The sequence below is a fragment of the Mercenaria mercenaria genome, chromosome 17 (genome assembly GCF_021730395.1).
Source record: "Mercenaria mercenaria strain notata chromosome 17, MADL_Memer_1, whole genome shotgun sequence".
Lineage (NCBI taxonomy): Eukaryota > Metazoa > Mollusca > Bivalvia > Venerida > Veneridae > Mercenaria > Mercenaria mercenaria.
In genome coordinates, this window is record NC_069377.1 from 23,219,815 (window position 1) to 23,245,752 (window position 25,938).

Genomic DNA, 25,938 nt, shown 5'->3' on the forward strand with positions numbered 1-25,938 from the left:
ATCAAAACAACATTTCTAATGCTTATGTTTGTACTTTTTTTTGTCTAGAATCATGACAGGAAATTGTGAATGGAAGTACTTGTCGTTGATAATGATTTTATGTTCAGAAATAATTTGTAATTTATCTATTTCCTTACATTTCAAAATCTAATAGAATGGCTTATGCAGAGTGATCCAGAAGAAATTTAAATATTCAAAGGGTATCATTCTTACTATTTTGCACTTATTCTAAATTCCCTGCATTGCCAGCAGATACAGAGACTGTGCAACTATATGAGTAGGACATTCAAATCTGTAAAATCGACTAAAAATACATCAGTCGAGTTGAAATCATGCATTGACTTTTATGTGCAAAAATTGGCACATCAATAACTTTTTGTTAAATCTATCACCAAAAGGCATGTCAAAATCAAAACTTCATATGGTTAGACAAGCACAAGCAATGAATACAAGCTTATCATTAAAATGCAGAGTTCTAGATTTTACTTCACCAAATGATAATACATATTGGTGTCTATTTTTATTTGCCTTTTTTCTATTAGACAGAAAATCTAATTTAGTACCCACAACCAGAAAGAATTTACTCAATCCTAAATTCTTACTATGTAGGGATATAAGAGTTACCACCACGGCTCTTTTAATTAAATAAAACCAATTCAAAAGGATGAAAGATTGCTTCAGGTTCCTTTAACATGTATACATGGCTCACCTTTATGTCCATTAAAAGTATAAAAATAAGCATTTGACTAGGAAGTTACGAAAACGCATGGTTATATGTACTTCCGTGGTATAAAATGTACATATTTACGTATGCTGAAATAGTTAAATAGTTTGCGTTTGGAAAACATTTAGTAGTTATTGGCACAAAAGCGTTACAAACTTAAAGGTATAATTGACCTAGATGTTAGACTTAAAAATAGAAAAAATAGGTACGTACAATTTCTGTTATCATAACGTTAACATGTTCATGCATTTGTTTTAAAATAGTACACAATACATGTACAGCTAAACACAGTATAAATGTGTTCTACTACCACAAAAATATTGTAGTATTTAAACAGTCGACTGTTACTGCATGACATTTTAATAATCACAAATTAGAGGCTGGTATTAAACATTGCAATAATGTCAACTTAGTGGAAATACTCATTATAATTTTACTTCAAGTTTATGCTTCTCTTTTATATACCCTGTTTTTAAATAGTCTGAACGTTTAACAAGTAATAGGCTTCACTTATAAAGCTGTCGTTAAAGTGATCGTCTTGTTCTTTGATCCTTGTCCTTTCCTATCTTGATGTGCTCAAGTTTTATGCCGATCTGCTTTTAAATCATCTACAAACAAACGTGACTTAAATGCCTTTTGTTCCTAACGGTCAACTGGATCTTTGAAAATTGTTGCATAGATCTTGAAAGCGCTACATCTGTATTTTAGCAAACTTTATCATCCAATCCTTTAAAAAAAGAACACAAAAAGACTTTGATGATTTAATTATCTCGCAGTATAATCATATCATATACTCCACTTGAGTCATGGCACATTTGTACCTTAAAATGATCCCTGGAAAAAATATTTACGTTAATCAAATCAGCTCAATGTGTGTTGTCTGTTTTAAGTGGAGAGGTTTGTCTATGGAGAAGTACATAGTAACTCCTTATTGAAGAGAACGGATTATTAATTTGTAAAAGGTTTCGAGCAAGGTGTTGTGCACTATTTGTAATTTTGCTATTGGCCATTCCAAGGCGGTGCCTAACTGTGTACCTAAAGTAATTTGTTTGTAATGTCTTTGTTGTTTTCGTGATTTATACATCCGTACATTACTTTTGGTGAGAATTACGTCCTGAAATATTATACATGCAAAGCTAACATTTTCTATATTCCTTAAGTGTATGTATATCCAAGTTGTATTTTGTGACAACAGAAGAAAAACAACTATTAATAGCTGCACAAACGTAGAACATGTTCCGCCCTTAGATGTTTCAAAGCTCTATCATGCAATAAAGAAAATAAGGCGAAGAACAGATAAAACATAAAAAACAAACAACATTTACTTCTTTCCTATGCAGAACAATTGTTCGTCTCTTTGCTGTTTATTTTATTTGCTTTAATCGTTGTTGGGTTTAACATGACACCGACATAATTATTGGTCATATGGCTAGCTTCAGATTTTCGTGGTGGAGGAAGATCCAAAGAGCCTATACGAAAATTATTTCAGGCATGAGCGGGCACCTGGGTTGTATCATCAAAATGATGTTGTGCGGTAATCTTTGAATATTTACTATGCAGATAAAGTCTACATATATTTATAACAAAAATACTTCATCTATATAGATACATGTAACTCATATGTTATCAGTGCGTTATCAACTGGTATATAACGTTACGCGCCAAAACGATTTGCCCAATATACTTATCTTGCTATATATAATGCTTTTATGCATTTTTCACGATTTTGTAAACAATGATGCATTTTTTATCTTTAAATCAACAGCATTCAGCAATTAACATATTTAGAAAGAGTACATACTCCAAAACCTAAATTTCAGCTATTATCAATCTATTTCAAACTAATTAACATTTAAAATACATTTTACTAAAATATATTGAAATTCATGACGTATTATTGACACCAGCGATAAACTGTAGTTAAAATTAAAGAAAACATTCTTTTAAAGAAACAACAACTTACAGCAAAGACTTTTCAGTTGGTGTTATTTTTTATTCAGCAGGGGATAACTCTTATTACAGGCTTTATGTTTCAGCTATATATAAATTTTGAGTAATACATATTAGAAATGTAGGAAATGCATGTTTACAAGTCTATAGGAATACAGTTTTGTGAACATTAATTTGGCAAGCAACTGTATTTTATCTTAATATAATCTGATAAATCTGAATAAACGTAATGCAACTACAAATCAGGCCTTATACTCAGTGCAAATTTATTTTATTTGTATTTTGAAAGCACATCAGAATGAAGAGATTCTACAATTTAAACCCTCGATAATTTAATTCTACATGCATATTTTATGTAATAGTATCATAAATTCCAGAAGATCAATAGACATGTTGCATTTTGATAATTGTAAAATGAAGTTAAAATGGGATTTCCCCATAGATTTTTACGTTATAAATTATCCAAATCAGATAGGACAGATAGAATAGTAAATAAGTTTGCTATATGTTCCACATAGAAAAGTAAAAAATCTTCCGAGAGCTGTCTCACTCATAGTCAGTCACATTAAAAATATCTGACCTGAGATGCTGCTTTTTAGGAGCTTCGACTAGATGTATGGTGTACCGGATGCTTTTATTCAGCTCACCTAGGCCAAAGGTTGTGACAACTTGATGTCAGTCGTGCGTCGTCCGTCTGTCAACAATTTTTTGTCTGCACGATAGTGGTTTCATTTATAATTTTATCTTTACAAAACTTGCAACCAACTTGTATCACCATAATATCTTGGTTTCTTTCTTGAACCAGCCAAAACCCACCATGGGTTCCAGAGTAACAGCCCTAGAAATGGCAAAATTTGCTATTTTGGACTTGTCTATACGATGTTGGTTCATTTTTCATTTGATTTTGACCACACTTTCACGCAACTTGTATCATTATAAAATCTAGGTTCTTTTTTGAACCAGCCATATTCCAGTAAGGGTTCTAGATTTACGGCCGCTGAAATGCCAGAAATTGGCTATTTTATTGTTGTCTGCACATTAGCAGTTTCACTTAAGGATGTACGAGCGTTTTTTTTCAGGATATCCGCCATTTTGAAACATGTTTTTCGAATATTGCTTTCTAACAAACGTTTTGCCAAACATTAATGCTAAATAATTAAAATATGGCTAATAATGTACCATTTAACCAAATATATTATGCTTTTTGCTTTTAGTTTTGTCGTAAATGGTGTGGATGGGTGACAACCCGTTTACACTCTCATGTACATACACAATAGGTTGGGGGGAACTGTTGTATTCTATTGAGCTGATGAGAAAGCGGGAGTCAGATTCAGGTTTTTCAACAATAAAAACTTTCCAGAACCCTTCGAGTCCTCTTAATGCAACTTATCAGGACACTTCACTGGAATCGAGGACAGTAGCAACAAAACCAACGGTTGAAAGTAAAACGGCAACATTCGTGTTGATAAAGCTACATATAAATGGAATGCGTTTTACACTGACGGAACAAATAAGAATGTCGAGATAACTTCTACCTTTACTGTGAAAGGTAAATCCGGTCCATGAATAAAATGAACCTTTTCGTATTAAAGTATAAATTTACTAAGTTTTTAAACACAGTCTCAAACTGTTGTCAAGCTTTATTGTTCGTTATTTATATTTTACCTTTTGTAACACGGCATTTGGCAGCGCAAATTTAAAATCGTAGAAGAAGTTTGTCGAACAGATTTTGTCTGAAACAGAAGTTGACCAGGCGTGACATGATGTCGATTGTTCAGCAGAATAAGTTAACATGTATAAGAATCATACATGTGTGTCTTACCTCAGAGCCCCGCAATTTGTCATCTCATTTCAAATCTTTTAAAAAAGTCTGTATGAAAAATAAATATTGTCCTTCTTCGAATAATCATAGTAATGATATGCGGGCGTATCACAAGTGATAAAATGATAGGCATCTGAATGAATTTATGAAGTGATCAACGTCAATTTTCCACACTGACTTATTGTTAAATATATATATTCAGCACTCAATTTTTATACAAACAATGCATCTAGGAAATATTTCAAAATTGAGATAGATATCTCACGAGAGCACACGAAGTGTCATTGTTACTTTGATGTCTGAGAAGTTTCTATAGAAAGGAAATTTCTCGTCAGTAATATTACATGGTCAATAACATTAAATTTTAAGGAGTTTAGAAAACGCAATTCCTTTAATAAATAGCCAGTCTTCTGCTCTGGATATTCTTTAGTACCTTAAAAATCTGCCTTCGCAATAAGGCAGTTATCATTATGCCACATGTCAAACACATTGTTTCACAGAAATAATGCATAATTAGTAAATAACTGTCTGAATAATATAACAGTGATATGACAATCGATTTTTATTTTGGTTATTTGTAAATATTTACTGTTACTGTTTCAGCAAAAACATTGTTTGAGGAACAGTACCATCGCTCTCTTTCCTACATACCAAGTACTAACCTAGAGGAGGGTGATAACGTTGTATTCGCCTGCTCTGGGGATGTTGGTAACGAGCCAGTTGGTCATCTAGGCTTGTTCTACTATCTGAACAACAACACATCAAATGCTATTAACGCATCAAGTAAAGCTACATCAAAAGCTCCAGTATACCAGCCAAGCACCTGTGTTTATACCCACACATCTACTCTACAACTAATTATGTCAAGGAGCTTCAACGATCTTATAGTGAGATGTACAATTCAACAGGATAAGTACGATCAATTTGGAGATGGTTACGTACAAACAGAAAAAATTCCAGTGTATTGTAAGAGTCTTACATGGCAATCAATGATTAACACATCTCAATCATTTCCTAAATTAATAAGTTCCTGAAGCGGGTGTAATATCAAGAAAGTTCTATAATATTTCTACACTTATACATGTGCATTTTTGATAATTATTTACTAATGCAATCAGTGCAAAAGTCTTTGCCACCTTTAAATGAATTTAAAAGGAAATATTACAATTCGCATTTTCTCAAACACGATAGTAAGGAAGACAAACTCTACTGTAGAAATATAAGGTAAAAAGTACAGATATTTTTCAATTAGTTTATACATAATTTATTTTTGGTCTATTGTGAAGGAAGTACAACAACCTTTATTAATTACTCTCGACATATCATTCCTGGTGGAATCTATCGCCACGAAGATATGAGAGAAGAGGTCAGTTTCCCTTTTAATGCTGTGCGCCAAGCAAGGGAGCTACTGGTACCATTTTTCATGTCTTTGGTCTGACGTGGCCGGGGATCGAACCCAGGACCTCTCGCACTCGAAGCAATTTAATTACATATGCCATGACATATTATTTCAACATAAAAAATTTCTAAAATAAATAAATTACTCAATGTAAAACAAACCCTATTCGTCATTATTCTCTAACACAAAGCGAATCGTACGGTGCCCCTAAAGTGACATGTTACGCACTTTTTTTCCACTTAGGTAATGTGAGACTTTTTTATTTCGTTTAAACGAATTAGTTATTTCGTTTAACGAAATGATTTCGTTTAAACGAAATAACATTTCGTTTTAACGAAATAACTAATTCGTTTAAATGAAATGATTTCGTTTAAACGAAATAACATTTCGTAAAAACGAAATCATTTCGTTTAAACGAAATCACTATTCTATATAGTGATATATATATATATATACATAATCTCATTAGTTATTTATTCCGCTCTACAAAAACAAGCAGTATATAAAAACACCAGAGAACTAACATAATTTTTAAAATAAAACCTTCACACGAAAGAGTGTAAATGTTTGTAGTTTTCCTCCATTTTCAGTTATCTCTTCCGCAAATATTCAGATGATATCCGTCCGCTGCACACATGGACACCAGTTCTATGAAGGAAATGACTTATAATTATTGACCAAACTTGCTCCATAAAATCATCAATAGTTTTTCATCATTTTACCCAGGAACCTCCAAAACGTAAAATAGATTCTTGATTCGTACGAAGAATTTACAATACATCAAGTTGTTTTCTCATTTTCAGCTTAATGCTAGGATTTTCTTACTGAATGAAGGAACATAGCGGTAATCTAAAGCTTTAATCAATGAATTGTTTTAGTTTCTATTAAATTCTATTGTCAATGTCATCCCAAATCCCATAGACTACAGTCTGAAGGAAGCTGTGGACGTGGCATGCACTGACTATCACTGGTTGATTACGGTAGACATGGACAAAATACGCCACATCTATCCAAAAGCAAAGGCTTTTGATATATACCTAGGAGAGAATAGATGTAGAGGTGTAGAGAAAGGTTATCATCTCATAATTCAACATGGCCTTTTCGAATGCCTAACTAGTGAAATGGTGAGTATAGTATGAAATAGCTTCAACAGTAATTACATTGACTTTGATTGTTAAGGAAAATGTTTCTGTATTAGATGTGATTGTGGATGAAACTTTAATAAATGTTATGGAAGATAATAATTTAATAATTTTGCTATGTTTTGTGTAAAGTTAATTGTTTATAGATGATATGACAATTTTTCAGCTTTTGATGATGGAAGACATTCCAATGTGTCATACAAGAGTTTTTTTTCAGGACAGGCCAAACGGGTAATAGGGATTTACTGATTGCCACTGTAACCCACCGCGGCGACAGGCAAGTGATTCGAAGTCAGCGTCCTTAAATTCTTGGCCGCAGAGGCCTCCTATCCAATGTTTTAAGCTAAATACAATAAATTGTATTTCACGAGTGTATAAATTCCTAATTTCGTATGTTTTCAACGTCATTAATCAATATAGTAATCTGTATGTGCTTGCTTTGAACAGCTTGTAGACGGAAATAAAGTGTATAACAACGAATTGATTTATGCGGAACACGATCCTGTGTACCCGTTTATAGTGTTTAGCTACAACTGGACAGTCGGAGTTGAATGTGACGTAAGACAGAATGGCATTGCTATAGGTTTGATGGACTTATACAGTTTCATAGAGTTTCTTGATATTTGTAAATCATATTTCCCAATCTGATATCAGCGTGAAATTATGTACAACACACATTATTATAATACGACCTTTTATGTGAAGGTTAAAATACACTAATAGTTACACAATAAGCAGAAGTTGTCACGTCAAACACACACAATTTGAAATGATAACAATTTTATCTGATATTTATCAACAAAGTAAGCATGTGTCCATGTACACTCGGTCACTGTGCCATATATGAGTGACTTCAACACCGTTGCCCCTTTTGTACAATTTTGATAATATACCATGCTCATACATATTTTATTATTACTAGTATATGATTATACATATATATATTAGTCCTTTGGGATCATGGAATCCATTCAATAAATGTGTAATAGAGTTCCGCTTGAGCCGGTGCTTGGGCTTGAGTGGTGTTTCACATTTCATTACCTCTCACGAAAAAACTAAATAAAACCAAGTCTGCTATTATTCTGCTGGGTTGCGTTCTATGCTTTTAAAGGATCTTTCCCTGTCACCTTTCTTATCGGTGTAAATGAAACCAGCTACTAGTATAGTATTTCTTTGATATATTAATTAATTTGATATATTAAGCATTGCATGAATGTTTCCCCAACTGAAAGGAGTCATTTAATTTTTTTGATGTATTTATCATTAGCATTTCTTAATTTAATATTCGGCGTTACCCTTTGCATCTGTCATTTAAGACATTGCACAAAGACATAGAGTTTCATTATTGTAACACAAGTCTTTAAAAGTTTAATATCTTTATTTATTCTATGTCTTTCGAAGCTGAAACATTCGCTTTTCACTGTTTTGCAGTATATAAACATAGGAGTTAAAGAGTGAGGTTTGTCGCTACTAAAGTACATACGTTTTTGCCTGCTCCAATGCTTTGTCCTGCTATGTTCCTTCTTCATGTATGTTTTTGTCGGTTTGTTACTTCTAAGTTATTATTATTGTTGCATTCGTTTGTTTGTGTTAATGTGTACATGTGCCCAGCCGCTATATACGTAAATACATATACACAAACGTTTCATATAGGATGATATATGTGCGTCTACGTTCTTTGAATATTTTTTCTCTACCTGTTCTTTTTGAAAAAAAAAAGACATTGTAAATTCATCGGTTTTACAGGTGGATTTCCTGCTTATGTTTCCAACTCAATATCTCAGAGCGTCGGTAGTCGTCAATATCCTGTCAGTGTTTCCTTTTACAATGATCAGGACTTCATCAGAGAAATCGGTAAAGAAAATCCTTTGCACGCAAAGATAGGTTTACAAGTCTACGTCAAGGTTTTTACCACAGCCACTGACTGGAACTTAAAAATGCGGGTTCACACGTGTTACACAAAACCGTCTGAGCATGCGCATGACCTCATGAAGTACTTTCTAATAAAGAATGGGTATATACATTCAATTCATATCGTATCTGAATAAATGTCAGAAAAGTGAGAAAATGTTTATTAGAAATCTTTTAATTTTTTTATAAAAAACGTCTTACCAGAAAATATTAAAAAATGTGTTAATAGTCTGCGCTTCTATGTTCAATTTGCTGCTGTAATGAAAGAAGCTACAAAGAAACACTATATAACTATACTTTGTCTTACAGGTGTGAAGTAAACACGAACACGCATATAATTACCCAATCTACGCATGAGACAAGATTTGTGTTCCAAAGTTTCGAGTACTCAAACAGTCATGAGGGAATCTATGTGTTTTGTGACGCTATATTTTGTAACTACTTCGACTGGTCAACCAAGTGTCGTCAAATGTGTAACCCAGTGCCATAAGGGAATCTTGCAAACTGAAAAAATGAAAATTGGGTTTAGGGTTATGAAAAAATGATTTAAATTAATTCGCTATATAAATTTTGTGTATTTATTTCAATGTAGAATTTCTTAACATGATATGTAGCAGTTCATTTAAAAATAATTATTTTTATTTATTTTGAATCCCATATTTTAGAATAGTTATTCAGCATGTGAAGGAAACGAATTCAGAAGAAAAGACATGTGCATATATAGGAGCGGTTGCCATCAAAACAATGTTTTTGTTTAGCTTTCTGATAACTGAATCAGTATGTTTGAAGTGTTTTACATTTTATGGATTGAAATATTCAGACATCAAGTTTATGAGAGATTTAAAAGCAACGACAGTTTGAATCATTATAAATGCAACTGGTCGTCTTTGAAAAACATATTTTAATAAAACAGTCGTGTTAAATACGAGTATATGTATACTGGTAGCAATAAAAGAGCGAAAATACAAAAATTAACATAATCTAAGTGATGCAGAAATTCTTATGTACCTTCATTGCTCATGATATACGTAAAGTATAGAGTATTTAAACAGTATTGTTTATACATTTCAGATGATAGAATATAATATAATGTAGTAATTGTAGATAATGTAACGTGTTACACAAAAATGGACGAGCATTAAGACGTGAATGTCTCATTTTGCGATGTTTATAATGCGGTTTTATAATCATACAGTTCTGACGAGATTAAGGAAACGAAATGCCGTGATCAAGGAGCGCAGAGACGCTTATAAGATTTATCTTTGCGCCGAGATTTTTACTGTGGATTTTTTGCATAAATTCTCGAGTTCGCTGAGGCAAGAAGACAAACTTGCATAAATCAACCATCATTATTTTCCTCGTAGAATTATTGTATTGTGCGTTTATACAACTAGTAAATTTAAAAGAAATAGGCAGGTGTAGTACATGTACATTTCCCTTGTAAGATTTAGTTAATATTTTTGGGGTATCAAAGGATATTTCCAATGCTAATAATAAAGGAATTATGCTGGCCTGTGTCAAGCGTAAACTCTAAGGATATTGAAAGGAACTTTTTTATTTTGTGACGACAAAAAGTAAAATATTAATAGCTGCACAAACGTAGACCATGTTCGGCCCTGGGATGTTTCAAAGCTCCGTCATGCAATGAGGAAAATAAGGCAAAACAGACAAAACATAAAATCACTACTTCTTTCCTACGCATAACAAGTTTTCGTCTCTTTGTTGTCTAGTTGATTTAGTCGTTGTTGGGTTTAACATGACACTGACATTATATAAATATTGCATTCCTGAGAGGGTGATATGAAAAATGATCACCGCGAGATATATGAATATTGACCGAGGCGCCAGCCGAGGTCTATATTCATATTTCGAGGGGTGAACATTTTTCATATCACCCTCTCAGGAATGCAATATTTATTTTATTATACCGAAAGCTTATAAGGGTCAAAGCATTAACGGGAAAATCAACATAATAATTTATTTAACATTAAAAAGTAATTACTAACCAAATAATGAAGACAGAGTTAAAGAGTGTTTACTTGTTAGGACTCATAATTTGTGGCGACTTTGCTGTAATAAGACTTTTTGAAAGATTTAGTCGAGATGTTTACATATCGCTGTCCCCTATATTTATTCTAGTATTTCAACATTGCGTCAATCAGTAGCATTCGAAAAACGGCGATAACTTTATTTTTCTAAATGAAACATGTAAGTGTGAGCACTCATTTTCTTAGTCAATCTGACTAAAGTACTTGATCTTCTAAACGAAGATCTGAGAACGACCCATTCACATTCGTCTTCTGTATATTTTGGATTTCCAAGATTGCTATTTTTATTTTCGCAAATCTATTTTTGTTTGAACCAATCAGACAACTTGTTCGAATGTCAAAGAGTAAGAAAAAAATTGTAGTTAATCCAGGGCTCGAACCCGGGACCTCTCGCTTACAGAGCAAGTGTGCTACCGACTGAGCTAACCGGCAATCTGACATCTTTCGATATAAAAATTGTTGATATCAAATACCAAGGCTTTTTAAAGCTTGCAGAATGTTGTAAGTTAACTTTTGATTGGCTAGCGGAAGGGTTGTCAGAACGAGGCCATCAATAGCTCGTTGTCAGATCCTATGCGTAGCGTAATAGGAGATGTACTTTAGTCAGATTGTTTCTTAGTTAGACCATTTCCAAACTTATTGTTGTAGTTTCGATACAATATTTGATGAAAAATTGTTTTCGAAATATTTTGCACGTAGCATAAAAAAGAAAATAATCAATGCGAAAGTTTCAATCTCTCAACGGGTGATATGAAACAATAATATCACATGCGCAGAAAAACAAAATAACGCTGTTGCGCATGTGATATGAAATTATGCCGGATCATATCACCTGCGCAGAAATTGAAAATAACGATTTTGAGTATGTGATATAAAATCACTGGGGAATATGATATATTATTCAAGTTAAACTAATGGGAAATTTGCATTGGACATTTATGTGAGGTATAATAAATTAAATTATTGGTAATAGGGCGACTTTTATATTTTCATGGTAGAGGAAGACCCAAAAAACCTTCAAACATTATTTCAGGCACAGGCGGGCTCTTGGTTTGTATCATCGACCTTCAAGATGATGTTATACGGTTATCTTTAAATACTTGCTATAAAGATGAGGTCTACATATTAAAGTACTTCATCTATATAAATACATCATATGTTATCAGTACGTTATCAACTGTTATATAAAGTTACGCGCCAAAACGATTTCCCTGTTGACTTATCATGCTATATATAATGTTTATATGCATTCTTCACGATTTTGTAAACAATGCTGCAATTTTTATCTTTAACCAGCATTCCAAAATTAACATATATAGAAAGATTATGTACCTTTTTAAAAAAAGTTTAATTATACTTAATTTATTTTAAAATAACTTACATTTAAAATACATCCGTAAAAATAAATATTGAAATTCATGACGTACCGTTGGCGTCAATAGTAAATTGAAGTTAAAATTGATGACAGCAAAAATAACACTTACAGCACTTCAATGCAAAGACATGCCTCTTCAGTTGACGTTATTTTGTAGTATTCAGCAGGAGATAACTCTAATTCCAGGTTTTAGATATCAACTGTATATCTTCTATGAGTATTATATATTACAACGCTCTGAGATATGACATTTACATAAAATTTTGAAATGCATGTGAGTCTATAGGAACTGCTTTGTGAACATTAATTTGGCAAGTAACTGTATTTTATCTTCATATAAGCTGATAAATATGAATAAACGCTGTATCAACAAATTAGGCCTTACTTTGTGCAAATTCACGTGATAACAAGATGGATAGTATTACAAAATGCTCGTTTCTGTTGTTAATGCTTATTGAATTAGGTTTGTAACATATTATTTCTTTTGGAAAGCACACCAGACTAAAGAAATTCTAAAATCGGTCTTGACCAATTTGGGTCTTCGATAATATGGTTTTGCATGTACACTGAATATAAAGATATAACAATTTGTACTGTTTGTATTGAATAATAAGGTAATATCTGGAGACGCTTTTTCTGGGTTAAAAAGTAAAATGAAGTAAAACCATAAACTTTTGTGATTTTCTCCCATAAAATTACGTTATAAATTGGCGTCACGTCCATTCCAAGATGGGAACGTCCGTAAGTAGTTCAGTCAAAATGGTTGAAAAAAAAAGTTTAGAGTAAATAAATCCAATGTTTTCATTTTTTGCGCAATTTCGTGCAAAACGGGTGCTTTTATCACATTTAATTTTCAGTGCTGGAATGCATTCTGCATGAAATTAAACGGTTATAGTGTTTATGTTCCAATGTTGTTAAGTTTTGCAGATTAATTGGAAATAGGAGTTAAAATATGACTGTGTTTAGGGAGCTCTGTGCCTCCGGGAAATTTACCTTTATTTTTTTATCCCCTCTTCCCGCGAAATCACGTTGGTGAAACACGAGACAATGACGGCGAAGCGTGATACTACGATGGCGAAGCGCTCTCGCGCTTGACGTATCCCAGTTATGATCTCGCGCTTCGTGCATGGTTTGCTTTAGGGATACGCGAAACATGAGATTATGACGAAGAAGCACAAAATTGTGAAATTTTTCGTTATTTGGCCCTAAGCCATCGTGATGACGTATTTCACGTATTGCTTTCGAAAGATGGCGAAGCTCGGGCACACGGTGCCTAAACGCGAAAACACGACTGCAAAGCGCGAAATCACAGAAGCGAGTCGTTAATTTTTCGTAATTTTGCACTTAGCGCATCGCTTTCGCACGAGGACAAAGCACGAAGCACGAAATCATGATGGCAAAATTACGAGATAATTTCGCCCTCCGCTACCGCGATCTTGCCCTTCGTCATCGTGGTCTGGCGTTTCACCTTCGTGATCTCTGTCATCAAAATATGTCGTGCACTCAAGATAAACTGTCGTGCCCTCAACGCAAGATGTCAATACAGTCAAAATAACTTGAATGTTAATCATATACTTGCGTGAATTCTTCATTAGGTGACTTACTAATGTTTAAGCTGGTTAACTTTTCTCCCCGTATCTTTATTAGTTAGAACTCTGAATGTTATTGATAAGCTTACAGATGCCTAGAAATAAAATATAAGATCGATTTAGCGTGAAAAATATATTGCGAAAACCTTTACCACGTGATGAACCTTTGTATTTCAACGACATCGCATATTTAAAAGGTAATAAAATTCTCATCATGCATTTTTGCTTCAACTTTTAATTCAAGATATAGAAAAGAATATAGACGAAATTCCACGCTCGAACACTATTTTGAAAAATAGAATTGATCTAATTTTTTTTTCATGAATTTCTTTCAAACATTCTATATCTCCGATAACCCTACACAGATATGGAAATATTCAATTTGGTAACAAAAACATCAGTATGAGTAAACTCAGATTTTAGTATCCATATATCAGTTTTTCAGCGAAAAATATTTGTTTTTTGTACATGTAGAAGTAATTGTAAAAGACAGCACTATTAAGATATGTGAAATTAACGTTAACAATCTAATAAATTATTCATTATTTACAATTGTACTTTTTCAAAATATCTTTTTAAGAGTGGTCGTGGGGGTCTTGGTTTGTCTGAATTTTTTAAAATAAAAAAGTCAATAACTTGTTTTTCACTTTAAATTTTCGCGTAAGACAAGACTGCATGATCACTTTGTACACTATTGGAATAACTCATACACCAAGGGATTTTATTATTACTGCTCAAAAATGTTCCCAATGATAAGGCAATGTGTCAAGCAAACATCAAGATCCCTAGCTCAAATGTCAAGGTCAGACTTTGATGTCAAAGGTCAATACCGATTTTTTCCAGTCCTGTTTGTAACACGACCATCTATCAAGCGATTAAACATTTTTGGAAAAAATTGTTACCAAGAACAAGATGTTTCATGACTTACTTCAAGTCCAATAGCTAAAATGTTATCGGGAATTGGCGCGCTTTAACGTAACGTAAACGTCTACGTCACATCCTTGCAATGTTTTGTATGTAACGTCATTATTAAAAAGGTATCGAATCGGGAATAGCGTCGTTATTGCTATATTCCACTATATCTAAGATATTGGTGCCGTGACCAAAGAAAATCAATAGAAATGAAGCAGAAACTACTCCAGATATGAGAGGCACAGAAAGCCGTCATTACTGCACAGATGAAAAAGATTGAAGATGTAAAAAGTAGCGACGTCGACATGGTGGAATTCGACAAGATTCTTGAGGCAGTACAGGCCAAGTTCAAGTCACTGGAAGGTACTAATGAAAAGATACTAGCGCAAACTGATGGCGAAGATTTACTAACTGAGATGACAGAGACCGATGATTACATGCTGAGCGTAAAAATTCAGATCAGAAGTCTTCAAGCTTTTAAGAACAACCGCAAATCTTCCACACCATCTATCCAAGCCGCAACTACCGCCAGTAGTGATTTCCAGCCTACCGGGTCCAGTATGTATCCAACCTACAGGGTCCAGTTTCCATCCTTCAGAGTTCCGTGTCCAGTATGCGGAGGGTATCCGGTCTACAGAGTTGTATCCCACTGACGTCTGCCCTGGAGAACCTTTCAGCAACGCAAGCGTCCAATCACAGAATATAGCCACAGACAGAGTACAGTATACATGCCAACCTGTAAGTAATGCTTCTATTACTTCTACAAACTCGTCCATTTTCCATAGACTGCCGAAACTTACGCTTCCTACTTTTAACGGGGATATTTTACGTTGGCAAACGTTCTGGGACTCATTCAAATCCACCATACATCTCAATTATAATCTAACTGATGTGCAAAAGTTCAGCTATTGAAGGTTTTACGCTGACCAATGCCAGTTATGCTCGAGCGATAAATTTACTGAAAGAAAGGTATGGTCGCCGACAAAAAATTACCCACGCCACTATGCAAGCCCTTCTTCAGCTTCAAGCCCCGACAAATAGTATCCATAGCTTGCGCAGTTTCTACGATAAGATGGAATCATTTATCTGTAGTCTAGAGCCCAATGGTCAGTATCAGGACACGTACGGCAACTTACTAGTTCCCATAATATTAGATAAGTTACCAGGAGAAGTACGACGTAACCTAGCCTGAGAGCACGGCGACGGTTACTGGCAGTTACTAGATCTACGCAAGGCAATATCCAGGGAAATAAACATATTAGATGCAGGCGGTCCTATAAGTCATCAGCCGGAAGTAGACATGTATGGGTCAACAGCTTCGTTTTATACTGGTACAAAAACGAAATGAACTGCGCCAGTTTCTTCCAACCCCATGATTCCCCCTAAAAGATCACATAGAAACCCAGTAAAGTGTGCCTTCTGTCAGGAATCACATAGTTCAATAGATTGTACAAAGACGTCGCATCCAGACTAGCCGTCGTAAAAAAGAATCGACTATGCTTCAACTGCCTTGGTTCACACATGATGTCCAGATGCAAGTCACGTCGTACATGTCAGACGTGCCACAAGAAGCATCACACAAGTATTTGCCAGCCAGAAAACGCCCTGCATCTTAGTATACCTACACAGACTCAAACCAGTGACCCAAAGGCACCAGCTCAAGCGTCCTATCCCCAACCGGAAGTTACGATGCACGCATCATCAACCCAAACATCCCTATCCGGAGTTTTGCTGAAGACAGTCATCGCCCCTATATGTTCCAGAGAAAACCATTCTTTAGACGCTACTATCCTATTTGATGAAGGATCACAACGATCGTACATAACACAGTCGTTAGCGCAAGAATTACAACTGCCAAGGGAGACAACCGAGACAATTTGTTTGTCGGCATTTGGAGGGAGGAGTGACGGAGTTCAGCACCTTGATACCACTACGGTCTACCTGATAACAGATTCTAAGCAAAAGATCCCTATCAAAACTATTATTGTCCCGACCATAGCAAATCCCATTACTAATCACCTGAAAGATTCCACGGTTAATTTACCATACTTACGTGGTCTTAAGTTAGCCCATCCAGTGAGCAGTGACAGTTGTTTTAACATATCCCTACTCATCGGCGCTGATTTCTACTGGGATATTGTTGAAGATGATGTACGACGTGGAGATGGTCCCACGGCAGTAAAGTCCAAGATTGGCTACCTATTATCCGGACGCTTACCTGATTCGACCTCCAGAGATTCTACCCAGCATGCACTGAACGTTATCACTTCCTGTGCAGATGAAGTCCACAGTCTAGAGAAATTCTGGAAGCTAGAGAGCATAGGGATCGCCGACAGTACCGATGACGAGAAGATCACAGACTACCTTGAGACTTATCAGCAGAATGCCATTCAGTATAGTAATGGAAGATACACTGCCCAGTTACCATGGAAACAAGACCATCCTCCACTTCCCACAAACTACCAGATTACCAAACGCAGAACCGAGAACACTATCAGTGCAGAGCTAGAGATACTGTAGAAATATGGCGAGATCATCGCAGAACAGGACAGAAGAGGCTTTATAGAGAAAGTTGACGAAGATTCCCAGACAACAAGAGTGCACTACATACCCCATCACCCAGTGAAAAAGGATTCCTCTACCACCCCCATCAGAATTGTGTATGATTGCAGCTGCCGAAAATCCCGTGACGGGCCGTCCCTGAATGATTGCCTAGAATCAACCCCGCCCATCCTGAACGATTTGACTTCCCTTCTAACCCGATTCCGGTACAACAGATACGCAGTTACCACAGACATTGAAAAGGCATTTCGTCACGTGGGCCTGTACGAGAGTGGCAGAGATGTTACGAGATTCCTATGGCTACAGAACACTAACGATCCCTGCAGTCCCTTGATTACCTATCGCTTTAAAGTTGTGCTATTCGGCGCTACATGTTCGCCATTCATGCTGAATGCGACCCTCCTCAAGCATCTACGTTTGAACCCGAGCCTCAAAGCAGCTACCATTATAGAGCGAGACACCTCTACGTAGACAACGTAGTATCCAGCTTTACAAATGAATGAGACCTCTTGAACTACTTCTGGAAATCCAGAACACTGATGTCCAACGCCGGCATGAATCTACGTTCCTGGACCTCTAACAGCGACAATTTACGTCATACCGCAAGTACCGTCGGCGTACTCGATAGTGATGAGTTTACCAAGGTCCTAGGCTTACGTTTGAATCCCACTAGTGATATGCTGTCATTTCCCCCAAGAGTTATTCCCCGACTTGACAAAGTGACAAAGAGAGCAGTCTTAAAGTATACATCCAGAATTTATGATCCACTAGGCCTGCTTAGCCCTGTAACCATCAGAACCAAGATTCTACTACAAGATCTATGGAAGAAGAGTTATGACTGGGATGTCCCGTTACCAGAAGATATACAGCACATATGGCATACCCTATGCCTCGATTTGAATTCCGCACAGACCATGTCGTTCCCCAGATTACTGCTGTCTACCTCTAGTTCCGGAGTTGACAATACCTCAGGGCAGTTACACGTAATTGTAGACGCCAGTAATGGCATCATATGGAGCCGCAGCGTACATCTACAATAGCGCCGACACACGACTTGTCATGGCGAAGAATCGAGTGGCACCCCTCAAGAAACTCACACTACCACTACTAGAATTGATGGCCGCCTTGATTGGTGCAAGACTAGGTTCCCATTTAGAGGTCGCTCATGGTCACAGACATTACATATTGGTCCGACAGCCAGATCGTCCTGCACTGGTTGAAGTCATCGAAACCTACCAAGAGATTTATTACCAACCGAGTATCTGAGATATCTAACTTAACCTCAGGGTTGTCATGGAGATATTGCCCAACAGATAGTAGCCCAGCGGATCTACTTACCCGAGGCATCACTGCAGATAAGTTCGTGAGTAGCAGCCTATGGAGTGCCGCCTACTTGGGGTTCTAAACAGGCATTGATGCAAACGACCAGGATACCCGCCAACCAGCAGACGACATCTAGCTAAGACATTAGTATAATCCAGTTGATTGACAAAACCAGATTCAGCAAATACAGCAAGCTCCTTCGTGTTACGGCCTACGTACGACGATTCGTATACAACTGTCGAACTACTCAACATAGAATGTTAGGTGTTCTGTCTACACAAGAACTACAAGATGCTGAGCAAATGTTATTGCGAGATTGCCAGGAAACCGCTTATCCAGATGAAGTTACCTACCTGAAGTCCCCTACGTCCTGCATACCTCGTCCAACGCTTGTGAATCAACTACAATTGTTTCAAGACGGTCATGGCCTAATTCGACGTGGCGGGAGAATCCAGAATGCCTCTGTTGCTGAATCAACGAAGTTTCCTTACTTATTGCCTAAGAAACACCTACTTACCCGCATAATTGTACAGCACGTCCATGAGAAATACCTGCATGCCGGAACGAACGCTACAGTAACCAACATTCGTCAGAAGTATTGGATACCGGCCATTAGACAGTGTGTGAACGCCAAAACCCGTAAGTGCGTGACATGCAGACGAGTCATCGGGAGACCCTACAGTGCCCCTGATCCACCACCGTTGCCAAAGATACGAGTTGGAAATGCACCTCCATTCACAGTCACAGGTGTTGATTTTACCGGAGCCATCCAAACTAAGAACAATACAGGAACCACATCAAAGGCATACATATGTCTCTTCACATGCGCAGCTACACGAGCCATACATTTCGAAGTTGTCACCGACCTATCAAAATCTACATTTATGCAAGCGTTTAGAAGGTTTGTCAGCAGAAAGTCCCTTCCTAAAGTCATGATATCAGACAACGCTACGACATACCAGTCTGCTGCTACCAGTCTCAGAAAACTGTTCCAGTCTGCATCTATTTGAACATCACTGAGTGAAATGGGTACAGAATGGCGATTTATACCTAAGAGAGCTCCCTGGTACGGAGGATTCTGGGAAAGACTCATTGGCCTGACGAAGGTGACCCTTAAGAAGATTATTGGACGAGCGTACGTTACCCTGGAAACCCTTCAAACCATCACTACAGTGGCAGAGTGCATGATCAACAATCGACCGCTGACGCACGTTCCATCCAGTCTAGATGATCCTAGACCACTGAACCAAGCACACCTGTTGTATGGCCGCCAGACGACATCATTACCATATTCCAACGACATTGATGCCAGTAACTGTGATGCAACGTCAGATCACACATCACTTACCAAACGAGCCCGGATGCAGCAGACGCTCATAGGCCACTTTCGGCGCAGATGGATGTCCGAGTACCTAACGGCTCTTCGTGAACACCACCAGAAGACAGGATGTAACGCCCAAACGATAAAAGTGGGTGACGTTGTACTAATCCATGACGACTCTTCGAAAAAACGATGGAAACTTGGCCTGGTAGACGAGTTACTCACTGGTATGGACGGGTTAACACGAGCAGTCAAACTCAGAACTACTACAGGTGTAACGTCACGACCAGTCGTGAAGCTATACCCAGTAGAAGTAGGAAGTGTACCCACCACAGACAACATCACTGACGATGTGTGAACTATAAACTAATGTACTTTCATATGTGATAGCAATATTCATGAACTTTTAAATATTAATTCTGATACACGCTATTTATTGTGATTAAGTAATTTTTTTTAATGTGTAAAGTATCATTTCGTGGCCCCGAGTATGTCGGGAATTGGCGCGCTTTAACGTAACGTAAACGTCAACGTCACATCCTTGCCTTGCAATGTTTTGTATGTAACGTCATTATTAAAAAGGTATCGAACCTGGAATAGCGTCGTTATTGCTATATTTCACTATATCTAAGATAAATGTAAAGGTTAACGTTGTATTAACAGGTCCTGTTTCGTTTCTGGTTCATAAATGTGCCATCCATTGAGGAACTGTCATAAAACTTGGCACAGCTGTTCCCAATTATGGTCGCACTTGAAAGTCAAGGGTCATTTTTCTGTTCGTCTGTAACTCTTGTCATCCATCAAGGTATTTTAATATTACTTGGCACAAATGTTCTCCATAATGAGGCAATGTGCTATCCACAGATTTGGATCTCTCGAGCAAAGGTCAAGGTCACACTTGGAGATCAAATGCCAACATGGATCTTTCCTGTCCTACCTGTAACTCGACCAATCATCAAGGGATTTAAAATATTTTTGCCCAAATGTTATCTATAACGAAGCAATGAGTTGTACTCAATATACAGATTTTTTGCTTAAATGTCAAGGTCACATTTTTGGGTCAAACTTACCTTTACTTGGCACAAAAATTAATCTTCCTCGTATAAAGGCGATGTGTCATGGCGATCCAAGCTCAAAGGTGAAAATCACACTTCGAGGTCAAATGTTTGCAGTGTCTGTTTTGTGTTCGCTCATTTACTTTCCGTTTTCCTTTCTGCTGCCATATTTTTTGTTCCTTTCATAGATATTTCCATCACGTACATGCATTTAAAACTAATATTGACGCGAGGCTTATAAGTCTTGGAACGTTCTCTGTCGTTATGTCACAGAGAAATGATAATCACTCAAATGAATCGAATATTTTTTATACAAAAAGAAAAAAGAAAATGTACTGCTATCGCTGAAATTCAAATCAACACGGAAAGTGATTTTAGGCTTTTTATAATGGTAAGTTTGACAAATTACAAAATGTTGATGTTTGTTTGTTTTGGGGTTAAGGCCGTTTTTTAACAGTATTTCAGTCATGTAACGGCGGGCAGTTATTCTAACCAGTGTTCTTGGATTCTGTACCAGTACAAATCTGTTCTCCGCAAGTAACTGCCAACTTCTCCACATGAATTATCAGAGGTGGAGGACGAATGATTTCAGACAAAATGTCTTTAATCACAATGTTGAATTACATATGCATCGTTTTAATCGATTTTTATATATGTTTGTACACATCGCGTTTAAAACATTTACATGTTTAAAATACTTTTAATCAAGGCAATCACACGCCATACGATATTTCTTTCGACGTGTTTTTGGGGAATTTAACCAAAATAACAAAATACTCGAGACGCACTTGTTTACCTGGATCTTATGGTAATTTCAATTTTAAACATCTGTATCTAAAACATGCATGTGCATTATTATAATACTGTAATTACACTATAAGTATGTCTGCGAAATGTTTTTTTCTTTCGCATTCCGTTAACATTATGGGCGAGATGAATATTTTGTGCGATCAAAATAAGGTGTCAGAAGTCGAGACTGGATGTCTTGCGCTCGAGATAAGATGTCTTGCGATCGAAATTACTTATCGTGCGTTCAAGATAATAACGAATTAATGTCTGAATATTTGTGATTGATTCAAATATTCCTCTCTTTTCTCCGAATAATACTCTTGTGCTTAGATAACGCACTAAAACTATGCGCATTTTAGCGTATTTATTGAGTCAGCATTCATCTCTGTATCTGTATTCTAGATGAAGATCGAAATCGTGACCATGCCAATTTTACGACCTATTTATAGCTTAGAAATTTGTCTTACGTTTCATAAGTAGTTAAATTAAATCAAGTATTTTTACCCAAAATATAAGGTGCATCAAGCCGATACTTTTAGTATATAAAAACATGTGCATAAAGCCGTCACTTTTTCATATTTCAGCGAATGACATTGACATAAGGTGTCTTAATGGATAAATCAACCATTCTAATCCACTTTAATTTCAAAATGATATTTCAGTGAGTCCATCCATAGCAGCCCCTTCTCAGAATGGGGCACGTGATTTACTGCCAAGGTCATCGATGAGTCAGGTCAGCTGTAGCTTTGATTCGGGACTTTGTAATTGGAAACAGGATCAGACAGATACATTTGATTGGACACGACACAGTGGCTCCACCGGCTCTTCAGGTACTGGGCCTGTCGGAGACCATTCAGGGAGTACGTTTCACTTCTTGCAATCATACAACACAAAATATTAGAATTTAACTGACAGACAACATTTTTTTTCTGAAACGACTCCTGAAGTTTATCATTACTTACAGAAATTAAACAAGCACTGTAATGTAAATCTTGTCCAAATTCCACAGTTTTGACACACAAATAGATTTTAAAAAGTTCCAATATGGAGGTCATTTTGTATGTATACATTTGACATTCGGTATATATTTAACTTCATCTATTACACCCGGGGATTGAACATATTTAATATCGTTCAATGGTGACTCATTTAAAAGTTTTTCCTTTAACAAGTAAGACGTACAATAAAAAATAACTAAACGCAAATAACTATTACTTGCAAATGTATCCCTATCTGAATGTTACTGTAAACATAAAATAATGGACTTGCACATTAGCAAATGTTTAGCTCAGCTTTTCACCAAAAAATAGTTTGTATAAATTTTAAAAGAATTGTGATGTGTATTTGATATAAAAGTATCCTAGTGTCAAACAAATCTACATATCTCGTTTTTTTTCACCAGTTTAGAAATCCACATAGTATTAGTATTCAAAGTAACAATGGTGTCTTTCGTGAAAAATAAAAAAAGGAAAGTCACTTTCTTGACAATTTCAAATGGCAGGCCTGATGCAGAATAATAAGGTTGTTGTAGAAATTAAATTTAATGCTGACACAACTGTTCTATTGCTATACACCTAAATACTGAATATGTATACAAGCATATTGATCACGTGACGCTTTTCACTCATCAAACGTATAACATAGAAAAAGTGGACACTCCACATGTCACCCAGCGTGTTGCATGCTCAATTTGTTTGAGCCTGTTCATTGACAGTAGTGGAAATGCATGCTACCGTCCATGCCCTCTAGCCCCAGGTTGAGCAGAAATTAACATTTACCCTAAATACAATTTAGTGATATATGTTTTCATACGGCGATGTACACGGAACTTTTAATGATACACTAATTTATAAAAGTGCATTTCCATGAAAAGCAGCATGTGGTCTTCAGTTAAAATAATGGGCTAGCCAGAAACTAGAAAACAATGGGCAAACTAGTTCATAGTAAACTGATACACTGTAAGATAATTGTGCTCTCCATATATTTTCCTGGTTCATGAAACTCGTCAGCTAACTGGAACACACCTGTACCACACGAGAAAAATGATAAAAGCGATTTTCATTTTTTGTTTTAGCTGGATACTATGTATATATAGAGACATCAGGCATTCGTCTAGGTGATAAAGCACGCTTGATTAGCCCAGAGATATCACCAAATCAACAAGGACGGAGTTGTCTCAACTTCTGGTATCACATGTATGGTCAAAATATTGATCGCCTTAATGTATATGTACAGTCTGGGCCGTCATTGCTAACATCTCTCATCTGGTACAAACAAGGTAACCAGGGCAATCAATGGATGGAAGGTAATATTACCATCAAAGCGGCAAAACCATTTATGGTAGGTATTGTCACCTATAGGAAGCACAGCTATAATGTTATTTTGAGCCTTTATCCTCGATTTCTCGCTTCAGGCAAATAATAAAGGTTTGGATTAATGTTACATATGTTTACCGGTAATTTTATAATACAGTCCGTGCAATATACATACATGCACATCAAAGGTTAGATATCTTGTACTTTTTGTTGTGTTGAACAATACTTTAAATGTGTCCGGTTCAAAACGTTTTAGAAAATATAGATGAAAGACCCACCGAATATGGCATTTTATTTCCTCTCCAAACCCACGAAGTTGCAAGCTTAGCGCAAATTTCCATGACATTTGTTGTGAGTAGTCAAATTTCGTACAAGCCATGGGCTTTGGTTCTTGCATTATATTAAGCTGTGTATTATGTTGGAACCCTATGTCAAGTTGGAACATGCATGTCTTTGTCTGTACCAGTTAGGTCATTTTTATTGAGTATGTTTTAATTGTGTATCGTCTGTGACTTTAGTCTCTAAAAGTCATTCTAAAATTCCTTACTAAAACAACAACTCCAAGTTCTCCTTTTCGTCTTCTTAAGATAAATTCATGCAAACTGTTAATGTTTTACTTTTCTGTTACCAGCAGTGTATAGAATATGCAATCCTTTTAAAGGGTTACCTAAAACTATTTGAAGTTGGATAAATAACGTTTCTGCCATAATTATATACGCGATAAGTAAATGGAATATAAAATGAATTTTTACTATACGAATATCGTTGAAAACAAGTCCTAAAATTGTTCAAATGTTCGTTTCATTATCACATGGACATACAATTTGTAGATAATACTGGAAGGAATAAGGGGATATGGTTATCGTGGTGATATAGCAGTAGATGATGTAGAACTTACGGAAGGGTCGTGTGGAAGTCAGCTTACAGGTAAGAAAACATTTATAAAATATTGAGTATTTTTGCATACAGTTATGCACCACTGTAGATAGAGGGAATTTACCATGTATGGATACCAGATCCTATGATTATTATATATTTTCATCTAAGAAATAAATAAATTTGGGTCTTGAATACATGGGGTGTTAAAAGTGTGTGGATGCCAAATGCCTCTGCTCATATACTTTAAACACACCGTGCGTTTCATAGTATTATAATACGATACCGAGATGGAAATTATATATACGAGGAGTGTTCGATATGAATTGCTTATTGTCCTCTAGCTCGATATCCACGTGGGGCACGATAAAAACCAATACCTACCTGTATAGGGTTATTCAATACCTACACAACGGTGTATAAATGTACATGTTAAACTAAGTGTAAGACATAAAATTTGACATTTGAATACACGCAATCATTGACCACTGTAGTAAAAATGGTTGGTAGAAGCGTCGACAAGAAAGATGAAATACGGGCTTACATCAAAGCTCGCTCAAAACTTGGTTGTTCTTTGAAGCAGCTGATGACTGAACTTTCTACTGCTTATGGACCTTCTTGTGTGTCTTATGACACAGTTCGGCGGTGGAAAAAGAAATTTGAGTCTGGTGTAGAGTCCATCAAAAATGCACCGAAATCAGGTAGGCCAAAATCTGCATCTCGTAAAGATATCGTTTCCAAAATAAAGGAAATCATTGAAGGAGATGCCAGATTTATAGTTCGTGATATTGCACGAAAGGTAGGCATATCACTATCAACGGTTCA

At 36.1% G+C, this 25,938-nt stretch overlaps 1 protein-coding gene across 1 annotated transcript in view; it reads left to right on the forward strand.

Moving 5' to 3' along the window:
* The first annotated feature begins 24,115 nt into the window (after positions 1-24,115).
* Positions 24,116-25,938, forward strand: part of LOC123536378 (MAM and LDL-receptor class A domain-containing protein 2-like) — a 32,675-nt gene continuing 30,852 nt past the window's right edge. The window contains exons 1-2 of the mRNA XM_053527702.1: positions 24,116-24,262; positions 25,068-25,164. Coding sequence (XP_053383677.1) covers positions 24,116-24,262; positions 25,068-25,164 — 244 coding nt within the window. The remainder of the gene's footprint in view (positions 24,263-25,067; positions 25,165-25,938) is intronic.